The following is a 21,215-nucleotide window of genomic DNA, read 5'->3' as shown; positions in this document are numbered from 1 at the left end:
CTGCATGACCATCCCACTGTCACAGTATTTAACACAGATTCCTTTGGATTAAATATCAGGTTATCACAGCTAAAGTTTCCAGATGACCTGGTAGCTAATACTAGCAGCTAAGTGATTACACAACGAAGTATAATTTAAAAACACAAGGAAATGCCAACATCTGAAATGAACTCTTGACATCTGGCTAGGCAGTCCATATCTTGACCACTCAACCATCATCCCATTATAAGCTGACCATGTTACAAAATAATAATGATCATCATCATTTAATGTCCGCTTTCCATGCTGACATGGGTTGGATGGCTTGACTGAGGACTGGCAAACCAGGAGGCTGCACTAGGCTCCAATCTGATCTGGCAATGTTTCTACAGCTTGATGCCCTTCTTAATGCAAACCACTCCAAGAATGTAGTGAGCATTTTTTATGTGTCACTAGCATGGGAGCTAGTCAGGCAACACTAGCAAGGACCATGCTGCCAGTGCCACTTGACTGGCTCCCATGCCAGTGATACATAAAAAGCACCATTCAAGTGTGGTTCATGCCAGTGCTGCCTGGCTAGCTCCCATGCTGGTGGCACAATCATTTAATGTCCATTTTCCTTGCTGGCATAGGTAAGCCAAAGGCTCTAGTCATCTGTTTTGGCATGGTTTCTATGGTTAGATGCCTTCCTAATGCCAACCGCTTAACAGAGTGTACAGGATGCTTATTACATGATACTAGCACAGGTGCTTTTAATGTGCAAAGCAAACTAACTTACCTTTGCTGTTTCCGGAATCTGGCAAAAATATTGTTCCTTTTCTTCCGCATTTTGCCATGGATGCCTAAAATCACGTGTTTTTTCAAAATCCTGTAAAAGGAAAGTGATTCTTGACTGAGAATGGTAGAAATTTATATTACAATAATTATTTTTTTATTACTATAAATTTGATATTTTTAACACCTGCTTACACTATCAGTAAAGAAATATTATTAATATATAACATACAGATGTATAAAATCAGTGAAGGAAGTAATATGTTATAAAGTTGGGTATGTGTATGAGACAGTATGTGTGCATATTTGTTCAGAAACTGAAAAAGAAGGCTAAGATGAAAGAGGGAGAGCTAGCTGGAGGTAAGGGGAGAGGGAGAGAGAGAGGTGGGGAAATGATGGAGATTTTGCAAGAAACATTACATGGAATAAATGGGAAGGTGACATATCCCATAGACAAAAGATAAAAATTATTTTGTTGTCATTTTGATGTTTGTTAAATTCATAAAAAAATAATGCTGCTCCATTACTGAAAAGGATTCATCCTCATCAACGACAGCAGCATTTTAGGGTAGGAAAGGTGAGAGTGCTTGTCATGGTTGGAGAGGAAACACTGGAGTGTTTGTCATGGCAGGAAAGTTATGATATCATGACAAGAAGACACACACTAACACACACACACACACACACACACACATGCAACATGGATTTTTAAGTTTCCATTTACTAAATCCATTCACAAGGCTTTAGTCAGTCCGGGATCATAGAAGACAACTACAATGGGACTGAACCTGAGATTAGGTGAGTGGAAAATGAACTTAATCACACAGCCATGCCAGCTGCACATACACACAAACATATATCATCATCGTCATCATCATCGTTTAGCGCCTGCTTTCCATGCTGGCATGGGTTGGACAGTTTGACTGAGAACTGGCAAGCCAGAAGGCTGTACGAGGCTCCAATCTGATCTGGCAAGGTTTCTACAGCAGGATGCCCTTCCTAATGCCAACCATGCCGAGAGTGTAGTGGGTGCTTTCATGTGCCACTGGCATGAAGGCCAGTCAGGCAGTACTGGCATCAACCATGCTCAAATAGTTTTTTTTTATGTGCCACTGGCATGGCAGCCAGTTAGGCAGCACTAGCAATGACCACACTTAAATGGCGCTATCTACGTGTCATCGGCACAGGAACCAATATATTTATTTATTTTGTTGAATCAGTCCCTTGCAATTATCCTGTGTAAGTACAGGATCTTCAGGCAAATTACAACTGCAGGTGTGTGGGTGTGAATGAGAGAGAAAAAATAAGTTTGTAGCAATTATTAAAGACTCACAATTTTAGTGCACCACAAAAATAGTCCACAGCAGCACAAGTGCTCAAGAAAACCATCACTTTGTCATTTTTGTGCTCTCTAAGGAAGTGCACCAACTGGTTGAACTTCTCATCACTCTCACAGATCTGACAAAAAGTAAAAGAAAAACACAAAAAAAGTCATCTCTGAATAAATAAACAAACATATCTCAAAAACTGTATTTACTTGTATGTAAGTCAGACTATTTTTATCCTTAATTTTTAACTGAAAAGCTAGGGTGCAATTTTTATAGAAGGCAAAGCTAAAACTATGAAGGGGAAAACTTTTGTGCTAAGATTTAACCCTGCCAAGCCATATTCCTATTAAAGGTTAAATGTCATTTCTGCCAAATTCCAAGTAAAGCAATAATGAACAACAGACAGAAAAAGATGCAACTGATTCTGTCATTTAGTTTGCCTGCAAGCGTTACTCTAGAGCTGTAGTTGCAACTATTTATTTATGTTTTTGCTCAGGAGCTCAGGTTGAGGGTAAAGTTAGACACAGGGGTCAAGGTATGAGAGGGTTAACACTAAATTAAGGGTTTGATTTGTACAGGAGTGCAACTTACACATGAGTAAATATGGTGTATGCAATAGAAAAACCAAGTTAGTTAATAATATATACACAAGTTGTTTAAGCCCAAACATAGGTAAATCATTTTTATATCACAAGGACTGATCAATGTAGAATCCTTCTGAGAAATTTAGTTAAAATTTGAAAACAACCACAGCATGGAATCAACCCAGATGGCACCACCCTTAGTACCTCCTTTACAGCCTAGAAGAAATTATGATTTCTAAAAGGTTTAGCCTGACACTGAATCATTTTGGCAAACATGCCACCTTCATGGTGCTGTAAATTTACAATAAATGAATAACCATCATTTAATGTCCGTCTTCCATGCTGGCATGGGTTGGACGGTTTGACAGGAGTCGGCCAGATAGAAGATTACACCATACTTCTGTGTCTGTTTTGGCATGGTTTTTATGACTGGATGCCCTTTCCTAATGCCAACCACATTACAGAGTGGACTGGGTGCTTTTTACGTGGCACCAGCACAGGCGAGGTCAGTTTTAGCATAGTTTTTACAGCTGGAAAAAAAAAAAGCTTTATGGACAGTATGTATGAGAGAGAAGGATATATATATATATATATATGAGAGAGAGAGAGAGAGAGAGAGAAAGAGAGTGCAAAGACAGACAGTTAAGCACAAGGATGAGAATACCAATGTTTTACCATGTAAAATATGGACAGGGTGCTTGGAATCCTCTGAACCATGTGGGCTGAGGTTTGTTTCTCTTTCACTGATATTCTCACTGGATTTCTCATGCCAGCCCGGATCAGCTTCTCTACTTCATCTGTCTGAGTCGCAGAGAAAAGACCTGTCCGACGCTGTTTTGGTAAATAGCTTAAAATTGTATTCAAACTGCAAGTAGATAAAAATTAAAACAATCTCGAAGGCTCCCTAAGTGAAACAAAACAGATACAACTCCAGTGGGTACATAACAATGTGGTTGTCAGAATGACAAGTGAGACAGACATTAAACTTTTTCAGTCTCACTGTGCAAACACTTTGGACCTAGTGTGTGTGTATCCTTGTTTTGACATTACATGATGGTTGTAAATGAACATCACCATCATACAAACAATGTTATTAGTTTCCAGTCTTCCATGAAAAACGTCTGGTCATGGGAAAATATTACTGAGTGTTGGTGGCTGGAAGGTCATCCGGCGGTAGAAAATCTGCTCAACAAATTCCGCCTGACCCATGCATGTATAGAATACGTGATAAAACATGGATGACCTAAAGGTTAAACTGACCCTAGTATAATGTTCAAACATTCAAATTAATACAAGTATTACTTTCAATTTCATAATAAAGTGTTAGGTGTTTAACCCTTTCATTACTGTATTTTATTTGAGATGTTCTGTGTTTCTTTCAATTATTTTAAATATAACAAAGTATTTAGTAAAATAACTTAGTTATCATTAAGCTAGTGTTAGGAACATAAATTGTGACTAAGGTTGGTGGAAGATTTTAATTGAAAACTTATGAAAACAACACATTTATACTCAGAGCCAGAGCCAGTTTCATCCGAGTTGGTAATGAAAGGGCTAAGTCAAGCATGAATATCTGTTTGGAGGGAAGGTGGAAGTAGGTGTGGGTTAGGGAGGTAACAGGTGGCAGCAAAGGTAACCTGAAGTGAGGGGAGGTGGTGTGTGAGAAAGATGCACACACACACATATAGAGCTTTGTGAGTAGATTTGGTAGAAAGAAACAGAACGAAGCCCATCGTGCATGGATATATATATATACATCTGTGTGAGCCTTTCTACCAGTGTTTGTTCCCCCAACACTGCTTGACAACTGGTGTTGGTGTGTTTACATCCTCATAACTTAGTGGTTTAGCAAAAGAGACTGATTGAATAAGTGTCAGGCTTAAAACAGAAGTACTGGGATTGATTCATCTGACTAAAAATTCAAGGCAGTGTTCCAGCATGGTCGCAGTCTAATGACTGAAATAAGTAAAAGACAAAAGAAATATATATATATATATATAGTTAATCCAAACATGAAAACACAACAACGCGAGGACGTGGAACAAGTATAGTATTATTGGATGCTCAGGAAAGGAGGGTTTAACATTTCAAACGGAGCCCTTCGTCAGAAACAGGAAAAGGAAGGATCCAAAGAAGGGAAGACAGAGGAATAAAAATCGCCAACGGTAGACACGCGGTCAAACATATATATATATCATTCGCCATGATGAATCGCTGAAATTTACAGGTTTTTCCATTCACTCTCTGTTTATTTCCTCTTATTCCTTTCTGCTGAAGAGCATAGGCTCGAAACGTAAAAGACTATTTCATTTTCCCAAGCATGAAACTAATAAACTTGCTTGTTGTTCATACACTTGTCTTCGTCTTTTGTTTTTCTATATAAATTTCAACTATATCTGTATATATAATCACCATCATTTTAATTCTTTTGTTTCAGTCTTCTTGACTGAGGCCATACTGGAGTGCTGCCTTTAGTCAAACAAATTGATGCCAGGACTTATTCTTTCTAAGTCTAATACCTATTTTATCAGTCTCTTTTGCTGAACTGCTAAGTTATGAGGAGATAAACACACCAACATCAGTTGTCAAGCAATGGTGGTGGTACAAACACACACACACACATATATATGATGGGCTTCTTTCAGTTTCCATCTACCAAATCCACTCACAAGGCTTTGGTCGGCCTGAAGCTACAGTAGAAAACACTTGCCCAAGGTGCCACACAGTGAGACTGAACCCGGAATCATGTGGTTGGTAAGCAAACTACTTACCACACAGTCACTCCTATGCATAATGTGTACTTTTCTATGTTTGCATGAATCAGATGACTTTCTACAGCCAGATGCACTTCCTGTCACCAACTCTCACCTGTTCCCAAGTAAAATAACATCTCCTCAAGGCTGGATGTGTTTTCACAGAAGATTGGAAATGGAATACACCATTTGTATGACAATGATGCTCACTCACTCATCGTGTGACATCAAGACAAGGAAACAAACACACACACACACAACAGGTTTCTTTGAGTTTCCATACACTATACCCAATTCTATCACAAGACTTCGGTTGACCTGACACTAGAAAAAGACACTTGTCCGTGTCATGTCATATGACTGAACTGGAAACCATATGATTTGGAAGCAAACTTTTTAATCACATACCAATGTGTGCACCTACCACACTCCCGAGCCTGCACCACACACACAGGTGCTGCTACTGCCACCACCATCACCATCATGGTAGAATTTTAAAATACAATATCTTTATTGTCTTTGCATTTCATAAAATGGCTCTTTTGTTCGCTGAAGAATCACAAACAAGCTTTGTCTTCTGAGAGTTAATATAAACAGAAAAAATTGATAAGATGTTCTCTTGACATATAAATATCAATTTGAAGAATGAAAACATTGTTTTCTCTAAGCAATGATATTAATGGTTCATATCCTATTATGAAAGGCAAAAACATAGCAAGTGAGGAAGGGATGGGTATTGCCAAAGATGTGATCAAATGAAAAGTTTCCTGTGATTTATTATGCCTGTTGATGAAGGTAGGGACACAGAAAGTGTCTTTGCTCCCCTGGGGCACAGTAAACCTACATTGTATTACTGATGTAAGGTGTTTGTTGCAGGTGGTATATCTGTCGTAAAGGATTATGAAGCACTTTGGCTTCACCCATTTGGTTTTACTAATTTAATGCAGACTTGATATCAGACATTTTAATGATTTCCTCAGTCCTCCATCCTATCTCACTCTCTCTTTATATAATACTAGCAGTATCGCCCGGCGTTGCTCGGGTTTGTAAGGGAAATAACTATATAAGCATTTTTAGAGAGTTATAGCCAAAAAATAGCAAAAAAATGCATTAAAAATGGAAAAAAAATTATGGTAAATTTTTTTTTAAATCGTAGACTCATTGTAGACGTGTGCTAATACCCAGAAGGGCTCGATATGAATCACAACTATAAGATACCCGGTTTTGGTTAAACTGCACTGCAAAATGTGGGAGTAGTTAGGAATCTAAATCGTAGGAGACAGACACACAACTTCACTTTTATATATAAAGATGTGAGCACATTCCTCTCGGTGTATGAAGAGAGAGGGAAGTGTTTATACCAGTTGAGTTCAATTAATAAACTGTAAAGCACCTGTGAAGTGATTGGTGCAGCTCCCGTCAAACCGTCGAATCCATGCCAGCATGGAAAACAGGCATTCAATGCTGACTCTCTCTCTCTCTCTCTTCCTCTTACTCACTCTATCCATAAGAGCATGTTCTTCTGCATGTGCTTGTCTCCATGCTAAATCACCAGTGTCCAAACAACCACACCCAATCATTTCATTCCAATTTTAAAGTCACATAACATTTTAACCCATTCCAACTAATTCTATGTATGAAACACAGTGAAATAGGCCAATACTTAAGCAGCAGCTGTATATTTTTTGTACAGAGGATGAGTGTTTCCTTAGTTGAGTTTAGGTCTTCCTGTGGACATTGAGTCATGATAGACGCACTAAAAACGTGACCTTATTTCACATAAAATTACTATCAGCCCAAAGTGGTTTTTAAAATGAAGAGCCAGACTATACTTTATGATGTTATACGACACAATTCTTTAGTGCACTTATTTGACCCAACACTATAATCATTAACACTAATACAACATTATAGTTGATAACATCACCACAGCTCAATACCTGACGACATCATCATCATCATCACCATCCTTTAATGTCCATTTTCCGTGCTGGCAGTTTAATAAAGTCAAATTATGAAACACAACACTATGTTATAGTGCACAGGTCCCCAACAGTTGTGCCACAGCACCCTGGGGTGCCATGAGATCAACCGAGGGGTGCCGCGAAATATACATATGCATGTGGTTTCATGATTGACCATTTAGAGTCAAAAATACATTTCGATATTTTAACAATAAATAATATTGTCATCTTATATTTTGTATTGTTGTCTATTACATTTTTGTATTATCATCTATTTTATGTTTATTATATCAACATTGGTGAAATACAGAAAATTTTTCATTATCAATTCCAGGGACATAGTTTTCTTATTTAGATGCTGTTATCCAGGGACAAAATTTTGTTATATTGATGCTGAATCAAAATACAACTCTTAACCAGCAACCTTGGGACCAGAGGTGGTCTGGATTTTAAAATTTTTCAGATTTCTGAACACAGGCTAATTATATACCGATAATATAAAATAAAGAACAAAATAGTATAACATATATAAATCAATACATTTCTAAAGCAGGGTCTGTTTAATCTGGTGTTGTGTGATGTATATGCCACAGAAATCAAAACAAAGTGGCCATGTAGCGAACTACTGCAGTTCGTGAAATTCAAAGCTAACCAGTTTCAAAAATACCTGAATTTCTGATAAGCGGTTCGATACCTGTATTGGATTTCTAATAGGGGTGCCGTGGATTTCTGAAAGGCTTGGCAAGGGTGTCACAGGGCAGAAAATGTTGGTACACTGTGTTATAGTGTATTGCAGAACAAAAACAGTCCAGCAGTATTTCATGACTATAACACATCACATCGTCAACAACAGCAGCACACGTGTAATAAATGGTGTCTTACAATGACATGGGTCGTAAATTCGTAGGAGTAGAAATTCAGTTGAAGTATATTGTAACACCTTGAGCAAGTGTCTTCTGCTATGGCCTCAGGTCAACAAAAGCCTTGTCAGTGGATTTGGTAGATGGAAACAGAATAACAGCTCATTGTATATATATATATATATAATAATTATTTGAGGGAATATTAATCCTAACTTACAGGGAAAAAATTCAGTTTAGAAATACTAAAGTAAATTTCACACAATATAATATATATATATATATGTAAAATTAGAAAAAAAACACCTTTTATCAATTCAAAATGAACAATTAAATTACACCATCTAGAAAATTACATATAATAGAAATATTAAAATAACAATAAAATACCAATGATTAAGTAAATTGCAAAAAGATAATAAAAATGTATTCTACCAATTATATATGTTTTTATTTTTTTGCAATTTACTTTTCTATTATATGTAATTTTCTAGATGGTGTAATTTAATTGTTCATTTTGAATTGATAAAAGGTGGTTTTTTCTAATTTATATATATATGAATGTGTGTCTGTCTTTGTCTCCCACCACCACTTGACAACTGGTGTTTGTGTTTGCAGCCTCATAACTTAACATTTTGACAAAAGAGACAATAGAATAAGTACCAAGCTTTAAAAACATAAGTATTAGGGTTGATACATTTGACTAAAAATTCTTCAAAGGGATGCCCCAGCATGGCCACAGTCAAATGATTGAAACAAGTAAAAGTTAAGAAGCACTTCAGTTATTTCTTTGCCTTAGAAAGGATGAAAAGATGATGATAGTTTTTTTTTGGTGGGGGTTGTCACTCAGGAGAGATGTGGGTGGTGCCGATGACCATTATGAACTCTGCTAGATTGGTGATAATGAGGTGATATCTGCCCTGACCAAAAAAAAGTGGGCAAGGAACAAGAGTGTGAAGTCTGCTAAAGGCACCCTAAGATTACGCAGCAGTGTCAGATTTAGTGGCAACCAAAAGCAGGACATCATCATCATCAACATTTGACAATATTCAGAGAGAACCACACTCCTTCTCCCCTCCATGCACCACCCTTGTAGCTTTCATAATCAACTGTGGCCATAAAGGATTTCAATCCCAAGTTGGAATTTGGTCTCAGAACATAAAGGTCCAGAAAGACTACAGCAAAGCATCTCATTTAATGCTCTAAATAGTTTCTGCCAATTCAATGTCTTGGAGTGGTACTTATTTACCAATCCCAAAAGATTGAGAAGCAAAGTTGGTCTCAGAGGAATTAGAACTCAGAATACACGTAGGTGGAACAACTACACATACATATTTGCTTTCAATGGTAACATGAATAGGACATTTTGACAAAATTCAACTGGTCAGAAGACTGGTTGGATCCCATCTTGCTCCAGTGACAAAGTTGGACACCCTTCCTAACGCCAGCTATTTTAAAGTGTATGTGTATATATATGTGTATGTATATACATCAACCCCTGAATATTACTGTTTTGAGTCCCAGGACTCAAAGGGCCAGTTACCCGACTTCCATAGCATGTGACTGAGATCACATTACCCTTAAATGGGATACCAGTCTGTCACAGGTACACTCCTATACAGTTGGGTAGACCACAGCAATGTGAAATGAAGCATCTTGCTCAAGAACACAACACACTACCTTGTCTGGGAATTGAAACCATGAACTTATGATTGTGAGCACAACACCATAATCACTAAGCCGTGTACCTTTAAGTACCAGAAGGTATCATATCCAATACTCCGATGTCACTGTCAGTTTGCTACTTTAAGAATACAGATGGATGAAACTAAATACTATACAAGCATTCATCCAGTCCAGCACAAACCTGTATCTGCAATTTCATCACCCTCTTCAATATCTAAAGAAATAACCTGCCTTATGCAGCCTTTTTTATTTCTTCCCCTGATACTTACCTCGCTTCAAATCCACTTTCTAATAACCGATCAGCTTCATCCATCACAAAGACTTCCTGATGAAAGTTTCAAGAGAGACAAAAGAAAAATTACAATCAATAAAACTCCATGTCAGTCATTTCTCTTCAACAACAATTACAGTCACAGCAATCACTAGAACCTTCTATGAGCAAATGAGGGAACTTTTAAGTAGCCATTCAACTTGCTCAGGGTAATAACTCAATAATGCTTGACACCCTTCTTTCTACAAATTGATGGCCTCACTCACACATGCTGACATCCTTCTCTTACATATACCACACATAATACATAGAACAGCCATCAAATACACTCTTCCTACACATACATATCTGCTTTCAATGGTAACATGAATGGGACATTTTGACAAAATTCAACTGGTCAGAAGACCAGTTGGATCCTGTCTTGCTCCAGTGACAAAGTTTTGACATGATTTCTGTCTGGACACCCTTCCTAATGCCAATTATTCTGACATGAATGTGTATATGTATGTACACACACACACATATATAGCACTCACTCCGACCATACACATACTACACTCACAGGCAATGAGCCAAAGGAGAGCCTTTACATGGTCACTTGGCCTGCTAAAAATAACAGTTTAATCTACCTCAAATCCTTCCTTGTCTGAGAAAAGGAAAAATCGGTAATTATGGACTTGGTGCCCCATTTCTAAGAATGATATAATCACAGTTAAAATGCCTTTAAACAAAGGTCTGGTGAGTCAGGGCTTTAAACAACATGAATGCTTATCATACACTAAAAAAACAAAACACATTAAGTTTAAAAACAAAACAAAGTCATTCAGTGAACTTACCAATGACTTGACATAAGATGCAAAGTTCAAAGTTTTTGCTTGCCGATCCAGTATATCTTCCAAGCGACCAGGGGTTGCGACTATAATGTGACCTCTGCAAATAATATTTTAAAAACCATCATATTTTAACTTCTGTTTTCTATACAATGTGATTTTTATTTCACATCTTCCATGTTTCATTCACTTCACTTTTATATTCAAACAATGCTTTGATCTTGAAAAGAAAGGCTTATGTATCAGAACTGAGTTTATTTCTTTTGAAATAGTCTTTTGTTAAGTAGCTTTAAGTGTTCAATTAGTTTTAATTTTGATATACTTTAGATTTTTTTTTTTTTTGAACTGGTAAATAAAGATATTTTGGCACAGCTAGCCTTGTGGCATGACAGTAGCATGTTTGATTCTAGATCAGAAGGCTGTGTTCAAGTCATGTTAGGGTCATAAATTTTCCCTGCTGGTGCCATGTAAAGAGGCACCATGCTGGTGGCACATAAAAAGCACCTGTGCTGATTCCACCTGAAGTACTAGGGTTGGTTCATTCCACTAAAAATTCTTCAAGACAGTGCCGCAGCATGACTGCAAAAGTATGTTCACTAGTTAAAAGTATGTTAGTTTACCCAACAGCTTATAAGGGTTTCTTGTTTCTTTATTATCCACAGGGGGCTAAACACAGAGGGGACAAACGAGGACAGACAAACGGATTAAGTCGATAATATCGACCCCAGTGGTAAAACCGGTACTTATTTAAGCGACCTCGAAAGGATGAAAGGCGAAGTTGACCTTGGTGAAATTTGAACTCAGAATGTAGCTGCAGACGAAATATTGCTAAGCATTTCGCCTGGTGTGCTAACGTTTCTACCAGCTCACCGCCTTACAACTTATAAGGGTTTCTGGGACACTACTGATGTTTTTCCTGTCACACAGTTTAACTTGGCAAAGGCTATCTATTTTTATGCTATATTACCCAGGACGAGTTGAATTCAATATTGCAACTAATGAAACACTCATCAATTATTTAGTGCTCTTAACAACACTTAACAGCAACATTTTGTTTTTTTGCAACCTATTTACAACAGGGTTAACACTAACTAATGTAGTTACATTTGTATCACAAATGTAGTGTTTGGGAAACTGAATTTACATCAATGCAATTCTATTCCAGTATGCAAAAAGCAGATATCGAAACTAGAATAATACATTAATACTCTTTATTATAGACATATAGCCTTATCGAAGAGGGGACATTATAAGGTCAGACAACACAAAACGTGGGGTACATAGAACGAATAAATGAAATGTAAATAAAAATAAAATAAAATCGGACGAAAGATGTAATGGCTTACAAGCCCCCACCCAAAGCTCATAGTTCCATTTTACTGTTTTTTATAATCAATGATTTTGTCCAATATGTATCGTGTTTATATTGAATAATTTATTAAATATTCATACATTATCACAGCTGGCAATTCATCATATTGAAACCAATTCTTTGTAACTTCCACTCTGCTTCCAAGTATTTCTTTTAGTCTTGACGCTCTTTTGCTCTCTAGTAGTACTGCTTTCATATGGTCCTCTTCATTCTCACCTAATTTCACTCTTATTATACCTTTCATTTTTGCTATACACTTCTCCACTTCCACACTTTTCTCGTACACCACTAACACTCATAAGTGGTGTACAAGAAAACATAAATACTGTTCATACAACCATTTTATAAATATTTCTTCAACAAAAATTGACTCGACGGCAAGAAACCTGTCCTGCTCTGACCCCCTTCTAACAATTACTCATTGCCTGACAAATAGCAACCCCTCACAGGGTTTGTAATCTTGAAAGCTGTATGGTGACCTCACTACTGCTGGTAGCATGAAGTGGTTGATGTTAGAAAGGGTACCCAGCCATAGAAACCATGCTCTTGGACTTGTCAGATCTTGTTAAGACCATCCCTTGAACTTGTCAGATTCAACCTATGCCAACATGGAAATATGGAGGCTAATTGATGATGAAGATGAATCCATAGACTTAGTTATGTGCAATTACACTTCACACCCATGAGATTTGCTTTCCTTGTGGTACCTGTTTACAGTTTCAATAGACTGGACCACTGTGCATTAAGTATTTTTGCTAAAGAGGGTCTGACGATGATGATGGGAAGAAACATTGAATTGTCTATGCACAGGGCAAAAGATTTGGTTATTTGTTGAAACGAAAATAAATAAAAAATTTTCTTACCCATGTTCCTGAAATTTTTCAATATCCAATTGAACACTGGTACCACCAATCATACAACAGGAGGTAAACTGAGGTAAATGTCTGAGGAATACTAATAGGACCTCCTCAATTTGGATGGCCAGTTCTCTGGTAGGAGTCAAAACTATTGCAGCAATCTGGATTGCGAAGAGGAAAAAAGCATCACAAGAGATAAGTATTTATATACACATGTTGTGCATGGATGTGTGGTTAAGAAATTTGCTTTCCAATCACATGGTTTTGGGTTCAGTTCCACTACACAGCACCTTAGATAAGTGTCTTCTACAATAGCCTTGAGTCAACAAAACACTTGTGAATGGATTCAGTAGACAGAAAGAAGCCTGTCATAATACATGTGTATGTGTGTGTTTCTCCTTGTCTCAGTATCACACAACAGTTGTAAACGAGAGTCATGGTCATACAAGCAGTGTCATTTGTTTCCAGTTTTCCTAGAAAACACCTTGCTTGGGAACAGGTAACGGTTGGTGAGGGGAATAGCATTCAGCCATAGAAAATCTGCTTCAACAAATTCTATTCGACCAATGCAAACATGTGGAAGCACATAGCCTAGTGGTTAGAGCAGTGGACTCGCGGTCAAGTGATCATGGGTTCAAATCTCAGACCGGGTGATGTGTGTATTTATGAGCGAAACACCTAAGCTCCATGCGGCTCTGGCAGAAGGTTATGGCAAACTTCTGCTGACTTTTTCAGCACAACTTTCTCTCACTCTTTCCTTCTGCATTTAGCAACTCACCTGTGACAGACTAGCGTCCAGTCCAGGTGGGGAACCTATATGCCAATGAAACCAGGAAACTAGCCCTTATGAGCCACACATGGCTTGAGAAGGAACACACAACAACAACAATGCAAACATGGAAAATTGATGTTATGATGTTGATGATGAAGATCCTTGTAATACTGTGAATTTGTGATCTGTTTTTATAAGAAGTTATCAATCTGTTTCCATAATGCTATACACTTCAACAAGATAGACTAATGTTTCAGTCTATCTCAGGCAATCTACTGCAGAATACCACTGTCATTGCTTTGACATCCACTTATCCACGTCTACATTAGTTGCACAGAATTCACTGAAGCAGATTTTCTACAGTCGGTTGCCCTTTTATCACCAACTCTAACCTGTATCCCTGTAAAGTAATATTTCTCCATGGCCAGACAAGTTTTTACAGACTCTAAGAGATGAGTGACATTCCTTTACAATAATTATGTGATGCCATGACAAGAAGACACATACGCATACAATAGATTTCTTTCAGTTTCCATCTACCATTTACAAGGTTTGGGTCAGCCTCAGGTTCTAGTGGAAGACACTTGCCCAAGGTGCCATACAGTGGGACTGAACCCAGAATTATATGGTTGGGAAGGAAGCTTCTTAACTACACATTTATCTTTTATCTTTTATTTGTTTCAGACATTTGACCACAGCCATGCTGGAGCACAGCCTTGAAGAGTTTAGAATCAAATAAATCAATCCTTATACTTATTTTTTTCTTTTAAGCCTGGTACTTATTATTATCAGTCTCTTTTACTGAACTGCTAAGTTACAGGGATGTAAACACACCAATACCAGCTGTCAAATGGTGGTGGGGAACAAACACACAAGTCTTCCTTCAGTTTCTGTCTACCAAATACACTCAAAAGACTTTGGCTGAGCTGAGGCTGTAGAAGATACTTGCTCGAGGTGTCACACAGTGTGTCTGAACCCAAAACCATGTGGCTGGAAACCAAACTTCTTAATCACACATCTATGTCTACAAAACAATAAAATGAATTTAGATTCACAGACTTCAGGAGGTAAGAAAGACAAAATGAACCATAAAAGTTAACTGAGGTTACCTCATGTTTCTTCCAGGGTTGTTCATGTTTCTGTAGTCGTTCAATGATGGGTATAACAAATGCCAGAGTTTTGCCACTCCCTGTCACTGCCTCAGTTGCTACATCTTTGTTTTGGAGAAACATTGGAATACAAGCAGCCTAAAAAAGAAAAAGACAAGAACCATCAATTATTTATATGTGTTGTCATGTGTGGATCTGTGTATACATGCATGTGAATGTATGCATGTATGTATATATACATATGTAAAAAGCACCAACCAATCGTGGCCGTTGCCAGCCGCCTCTGGCCCCTGTGCTGGTGGCACGTAAACCAATTGAACCATGTAAAGTTCTCTTTTACTTGTTTCAGTCATTTGATTGTGGCCATGCTGGAACACTGCCTTTAGTCGATCGAGCAAATTGACCCCAGGACTTATTCTTTGTAAGCCTAGTACTTATTCTATCGGTCTCTTTTGCTGAACCAATAAGTTATGGGGATGTAAACATACCAGCATCGGTTGTCAAGTGATGTTCGGGGGACTAACACAGACACACAAACATATACAGTTGAACGATGATGATGATGTTGCAAAGTGGGTTCCTCCTACTGGTGTGATGTGTGACTGCCATTGTACTGTAGTTGCTGTTTTATGCTAGTAGCCACAGTAGTTACTAGTCATCAGATAGCATTGTATCTCTTTGTACCGGAATAGTAATACACTAATGTCTTGTCTTACTATCGCTGAGAGCTCCACAAGATACCGATTAGAACTGTCAACTTTCAACTCTTCGACTCTCAACCCTCTCTTGACGATGGCTACTGGTCTATTTATAATCACTTTTTACCGGGAGGGGTATACAGTTTCTATATAATCACTCAACCTTCTGGTTGCTAAATCTTTTTTAAATTGCACCTTGCTGTCAGAAAAGTACACATTGGATAATGTAGTCCTTGGTGTCTTAGGATAAATAGAAAGGTCATGATTGGAATGTTTGTGACATAGGTCTGCTCAGTCAGGGCTGACTTGGAGCTAAACAACAACTCCTATCACTTTTTACTGGGAGGGGTGTACAGTTTCACTATACAACAACATAAAAGGGCATGATGACCAACAAGAAATCCCTGTTGTTGGGGCCAATCATGCATGCATCATCTGTGCCAAAGAATGTAAGGTCACTTGCCACCCTGAAAAGTATCTGTGCTCTGTTCAGACACAAGATTGATACAGAAATGCTTCAAGCAATAACTATATTTGGCCATCATATATAGATATATAGGCGTGGGAGTGGCCGTGTGTTAAGTAGCTTGCTTACGTACCACATGGTTCCGGGTTCAGTCCCACTGCATGGCACCTTGGTAGACGGAAACTGAAAGAAGCCCATCGCATGTATGCATATATATATATATGTATGTGTGTGTATATGTTTGTGTGTCTATGTTTGATCCCCCAACATCGCTTGACAACCGATACTGGTGTATTTACATCCCTGTAACTAGGTGGTTCAGCAAAAGACCGATAGAATAAGTACTAGGCTTACAAAGAATAAGTCTTGGGGTCGATTTGCTCGATCAACTAAAGGCGGTGCTACACCATGGCCACAGTCAAATGACTGAAACAAGTAAAAGAATATATATAAGTGTGTGTATACATACACACATAGATTACTTACATAGGCTTGTGCCTTTCTTCGTGAAGGATAAGCACTTGAATTCATCAGTGTAATTCAATTCAGGAAAAATTATATGAAATTGTTGTTTAGCTCCAAGTCAGCCTTGACTGAGCAGACCTATGTCACAAACATTCCAACCATGACCTTTCCATTATCCCAAGACACTAAGAACCACATTATCCAATGTGTACTTTTCTGACAGCAAGGTGCAATTTAAAAAAGATTTAGCAGCCAGCAGGTTGAGTGATTATATGGAAGCTCCTTTGTTGGCTAAAATATATAAAGTGGGGTATAAAGGGAACAGCTTCCGACAATTCAAGGTGCCAGTGTGGCTGGTTGGTTTAAGAATTTCACTTCCCAGCTACATGATTTGGGGTTCAATTCTATTCCTTGATTAAGTGTTTGTGGGTCGGTGGAAGACACAACATAGGTTATTTGAAGGGAAGAGATGAGCGAGACAAGTGTACTTGAGTGGAGATAGCATGGGACTAAACAGCTAATGAGGAGCAGAGGCCACTGCAGAGGTAGCAGAAGAAAGAGAGAGAGAGGAGACAACACTTCTGTGGGCCAGGGGCTAGTACATGTCTCAGTGACTTCACACCAATCATCTAAAAGTAAGTCCATTCAGCTGATCTGTGTCTCTTTTCCACTGTGTGACACCTAGCCCACAGAAGTGTTGTCTCTTGTCCTCACAGCATAATTATTTCAAATTAGCTTTTTTAATACATGCTGCAATAAATGGTAATACTAATCATCATCATTTAGCGTCTGTATTCCATGTTGGTGTGAGTTGACCAATTTGATAGGATCTGACAGGTCAGAGGATTATGTTGTGCTCTGATGTCAGTTTTGGTTTCTATAGCTGAATACCCTTCCTGATGCCAACGACATTACAGAGTATACCGGTACTTTTTCATATTACTAGTAAAGTCACTAAGTAGATTGCAAGAAAAAACCCTTTGATTAAGGATGGTGTAGTAGTGAGGGACGAAGCTAATGCCAAGTGTTGAGAGGCAAGAGTAAGATAGATAAGAATAGGTGCTTTGCTGTAGAGGAGATAGATGGCAATCCCAGCTGGAAATAGAGAAGAGACAGAGGTGGTGATTAGGTGTCAGGACGTACTCTCAAGGTACAAGAGGGTGAATGTGAGAGGGATGGGTGCAGAGAACCAGGTAAGGGGAATAGTGACAGAGGATCGGGTAAGTTCATGAAAGAGCAAGGTGAGAGATGCAGCGCTGGATTAACCATTAAGCAAACTAAATCACTTTAAACTTGCTAAAATAACACTCGAAGTGGTTTATATGATCAGAAATATAATTTCTAAGCGTCCATGGTGCCAAAGTGAGGATCTGATCAAAGACTTTGCAATTAAAAAAAGCAGGAGAAAACTTTCCAAATACAAATAAAGTGGAAATATACAAAAATGAATATTATTTTCTATCTTACTGTTAGTTTTGGAAAAAAAATATGGTTTATCATTGTTTGTACTTTGAATTATGTATATGTAGGTGGCACTAAAATCTTTTAAGTGCTATGGGTCTTAATCTGGCCCTAGATATAGGTGATGTATTGAACGGAAAAAGGGGAGGAGGACATGGTTAATGGAGAAAACGAAGGAAGGCGTCTCTTAGTAATTTATCCTCCGAAATATGCATATTTTCTAGACCAATTATTGTACAACATTGTACATTCATGATAGTCTCATTACCACTTCGGCAAGTATGGTAAAGTCTACACTTCGCTGAAGCCTAATAAGACCAAAATATAATCACAGTTGTTTCCCAATACTTGAATCAATAATTAAAATGATTTTAGACTTTTGCGTAATTTTGTCTTTTTCTTGCCACGTAATCATTTCTGATAAGCTTTTCAATACTTACTACATAAAATACATGTTCGCTAACTTTAACCTATTATTACGTTTGTGCCTGGCGATATTTCAACATTTCAACACGAGTTACTCCTCTTTAGTTCTTAGAAACTGGAGGTGTGTGATTGCCGTTTATGTCCACATCAGCCATGATCAACCAAAACTATAATCGAAGACGTTCCAGCTATGACTCTCCGATTTTTTTGATGCGGTGCACCTAGGACTACCTTATGCAATGTGTACTTCTATTTTTGTAAGATGGCAGCGTGAAGTGGTTTTTATTTTTAGCAGATCGAGCGACCACGGGCAGGCAACCTCGTTGGTGTGTTTTATACAGGTGATAGTTTATAAACATAAACATATATAACCGAGTAATAATGTAGTGGAAGTAAAAAGAAACTAATCGAGCAGGAAATGTCAAAATTATCATGGCATTATAACTGTAACTAAAGGCAGGCAAGTTGTTTACGTCCTCAGACTTAATACTTAGAGTTTTTTGGGGGGTTTTTTTAAAGATGGTAGGATGTGATATGAGGGTTGATATTTCTACTATATCGAACGACTTTGTAGGGATTCCTTCATTGGTCCGTTAGGATCGCACGATGCCTACGGACGAAAATCACCTGAATGCAGCAAGAATATAAGCCTTTAATAGTAATAATTTTCCTACAGGTACAAGACTGGAAATTGAGAGTTGGAGACGAGGAGGAAGTCGATTACATCGACCCCAATGCTTGACTGGCACTTATTTTATCGACCCCCGAAGGGATGAAAGGCAAAATCGACCTCGGCGACATTTGAACTCAAAACGCAGAAACGTAAAAAGTACTGCTGAGCATTTTGTATGGCATGCGAACGATTCTGCTGCTCGCTCCCTTCTTCATTATTGATAATTATCAAGAACAAAAATAAAATAAAACACATTTCGATGTGTATACATATGATACGTTCGTTCGTATAAACTCAGAAAAGGTAAAGAATACGCACACCAGGTGTTAATAGTTAGGGTTACGCCGAAAACGGGTGGTGTGCGTATTCTTTACCTCCGCCGTAAACTCAATGGGTTGCCATTAGGGGGACTGGAGGCTGTTGAGACCCATGTAAATCCTATAATCGAAGACGTTTCAGGCGTGACCATCCCGTCTTTCTTTTGGACACCGTGTATTACGACTATATTATCCAATGTGCCCTTCATTATGAAGACAATAGTGATTTACAGGAGATTTGATTATTAACTGTTCGAAACGATAACGATAACGTAGGATTCTTCGAAGACGAAGATAAGTAAGGCTTGTATTGCTCCATGTTTTCTTAAATTTTCCCCCTTCATCTTCCCTCATCTTAGTACCATCAATATTTCGTGTATCTATACCATTACCCAGAGTTTCCCCCTTCCCGGTTTAACAACACTAGCTGTCCCTTGGATGCCTTTAGACTAGGTCTACAGTTTGAGGATATCTTTCTCCCTCCTTCCGTTATCACTCCCGGAGGCATCGCTGCTCTTCCCTCCTGGCTAAAAATTTTTTTTAAAATCCAGCTCATTTTATCTCGTTTTCGTTGTTTACCACTGTTAGTTTATTTTAATTTTGAAAATATGTCTGCTGCATTCAGTGGTTTATGTTTGTTCGTGTGGGTTTTATTAGTCGAACTCTCCTCGTTAAAATTGGGATATTTAACAATAAGAACCCAAAATTTATATTTAAAAGAAAACAAGATATAATGAATCAACAACAGACGTGAACGTAAACACGTGCTTGACTGACAGTGTTCCTGGTCAAATGGACTACAATAGTAATAACAGAACATGCTAATGATACATTTCAAAGAAATTGTTCCTCATATATTAATTTACCTGTACTGGCGTCATTTTTACAAATTTTAAATCCTTAAGAGCAGCGCAAGAAGCCTCTGAGAGGGACAATTTGTCCCACGTGTCGTCCATGTTGCGATAGAGAAATTTTATCTTCGTTTTAGAGAGTTCTATTTCCGTCTTTCATCAAGATTCGGGAATATTGCAGATTAATTGACAGAAGCGGCGAGCTGGCAGAATCGTTAGCACGCTGGACAAAATGCTTAGCGGTATTTCGTCTGCCGTTACGTTGTGAGTTCAAATTCCGCCGAGGTCGACTTTGCCTTTCATCCTTTCGGGGTCGATAAATTAAGTACCAGTTACGCACTGGGATCAATGTAATCGACTTAATACCTATGTCTGTCCTTGTTTGTCCACTCTATGTTTAGCCCCTTGTGTGTAATATTGAAATAGGTATTTCGTCTGCAGCTACGTTCTGAGTTCAAATTCCGCCGAGGTCTACTTTGCCTTTCATTCTTTCGGGGTCGATTAAATAAGTACCAGTTACGCACTGGGATCGATATAATCGATTTAATCCGTTTGCCTGTCCTTGTTTGTCCCCTCTATGTTTAGCCCCAAGCAGTAATATGATGAGTTCCTTTTTCTTCCGCCCTAAAATTTGAAGGCCCAATTAAGAAAAGGAAAACAGTATATTTGAATATGAAAACTTGTTTTTTTTTTTGTTACTTTTTGTCATAATTTGTTAT

General features: G+C 38.1%; 1 protein-coding gene across 2 annotated transcripts in view; it reads right to left on the bottom strand.

The window, feature by feature from the left end:
- Positions 1–20,667, bottom strand: part of LOC115213351 (ATP-dependent RNA helicase DDX55) — a 32,514-nt gene extending 11,847 nt beyond the window's left edge. For both annotated transcript variants that reach the window (XM_029782289.2, XM_036503961.1), the window contains exons 1-8: positions 20,512–20,667; positions 15,140–15,277; positions 13,265–13,419; positions 11,036–11,129; positions 10,198–10,253; positions 3,341–3,530; positions 2,087–2,211; positions 758–847 (exon numbers count right to left, since the gene is read on the bottom strand). In XM_029782289.2, coding sequence (XP_029638149.1) covers positions 758–847; positions 2,087–2,211; positions 3,341–3,530; positions 10,198–10,253; positions 11,036–11,129; positions 13,265–13,419; positions 15,140–15,277; positions 20,512–20,601 — 938 coding nt within the window. In that variant the 5' untranslated portion in view covers positions 20,602–20,667. The remainder of the gene's footprint in view (positions 1–757; positions 848–2,086; positions 2,212–3,340; positions 3,531–10,197; positions 10,254–11,035; positions 11,130–13,264; positions 13,420–15,139; positions 15,278–20,511) is intronic.
- Between the last annotated feature and the right edge of the window lie 548 nt (positions 20,668–21,215).

This window comes from Octopus sinensis, linkage group LG6 (assembly GCF_006345805.1).
Source record: "Octopus sinensis linkage group LG6, ASM634580v1, whole genome shotgun sequence".
NCBI classification, from domain to species: Eukaryota; Metazoa; Mollusca; class Cephalopoda; order Octopoda; family Octopodidae; genus Octopus; species Octopus sinensis.
Note: the sequence above shows the minus strand (reverse complement) of the source record. Positions and strands in the feature narration are given on the sequence as shown.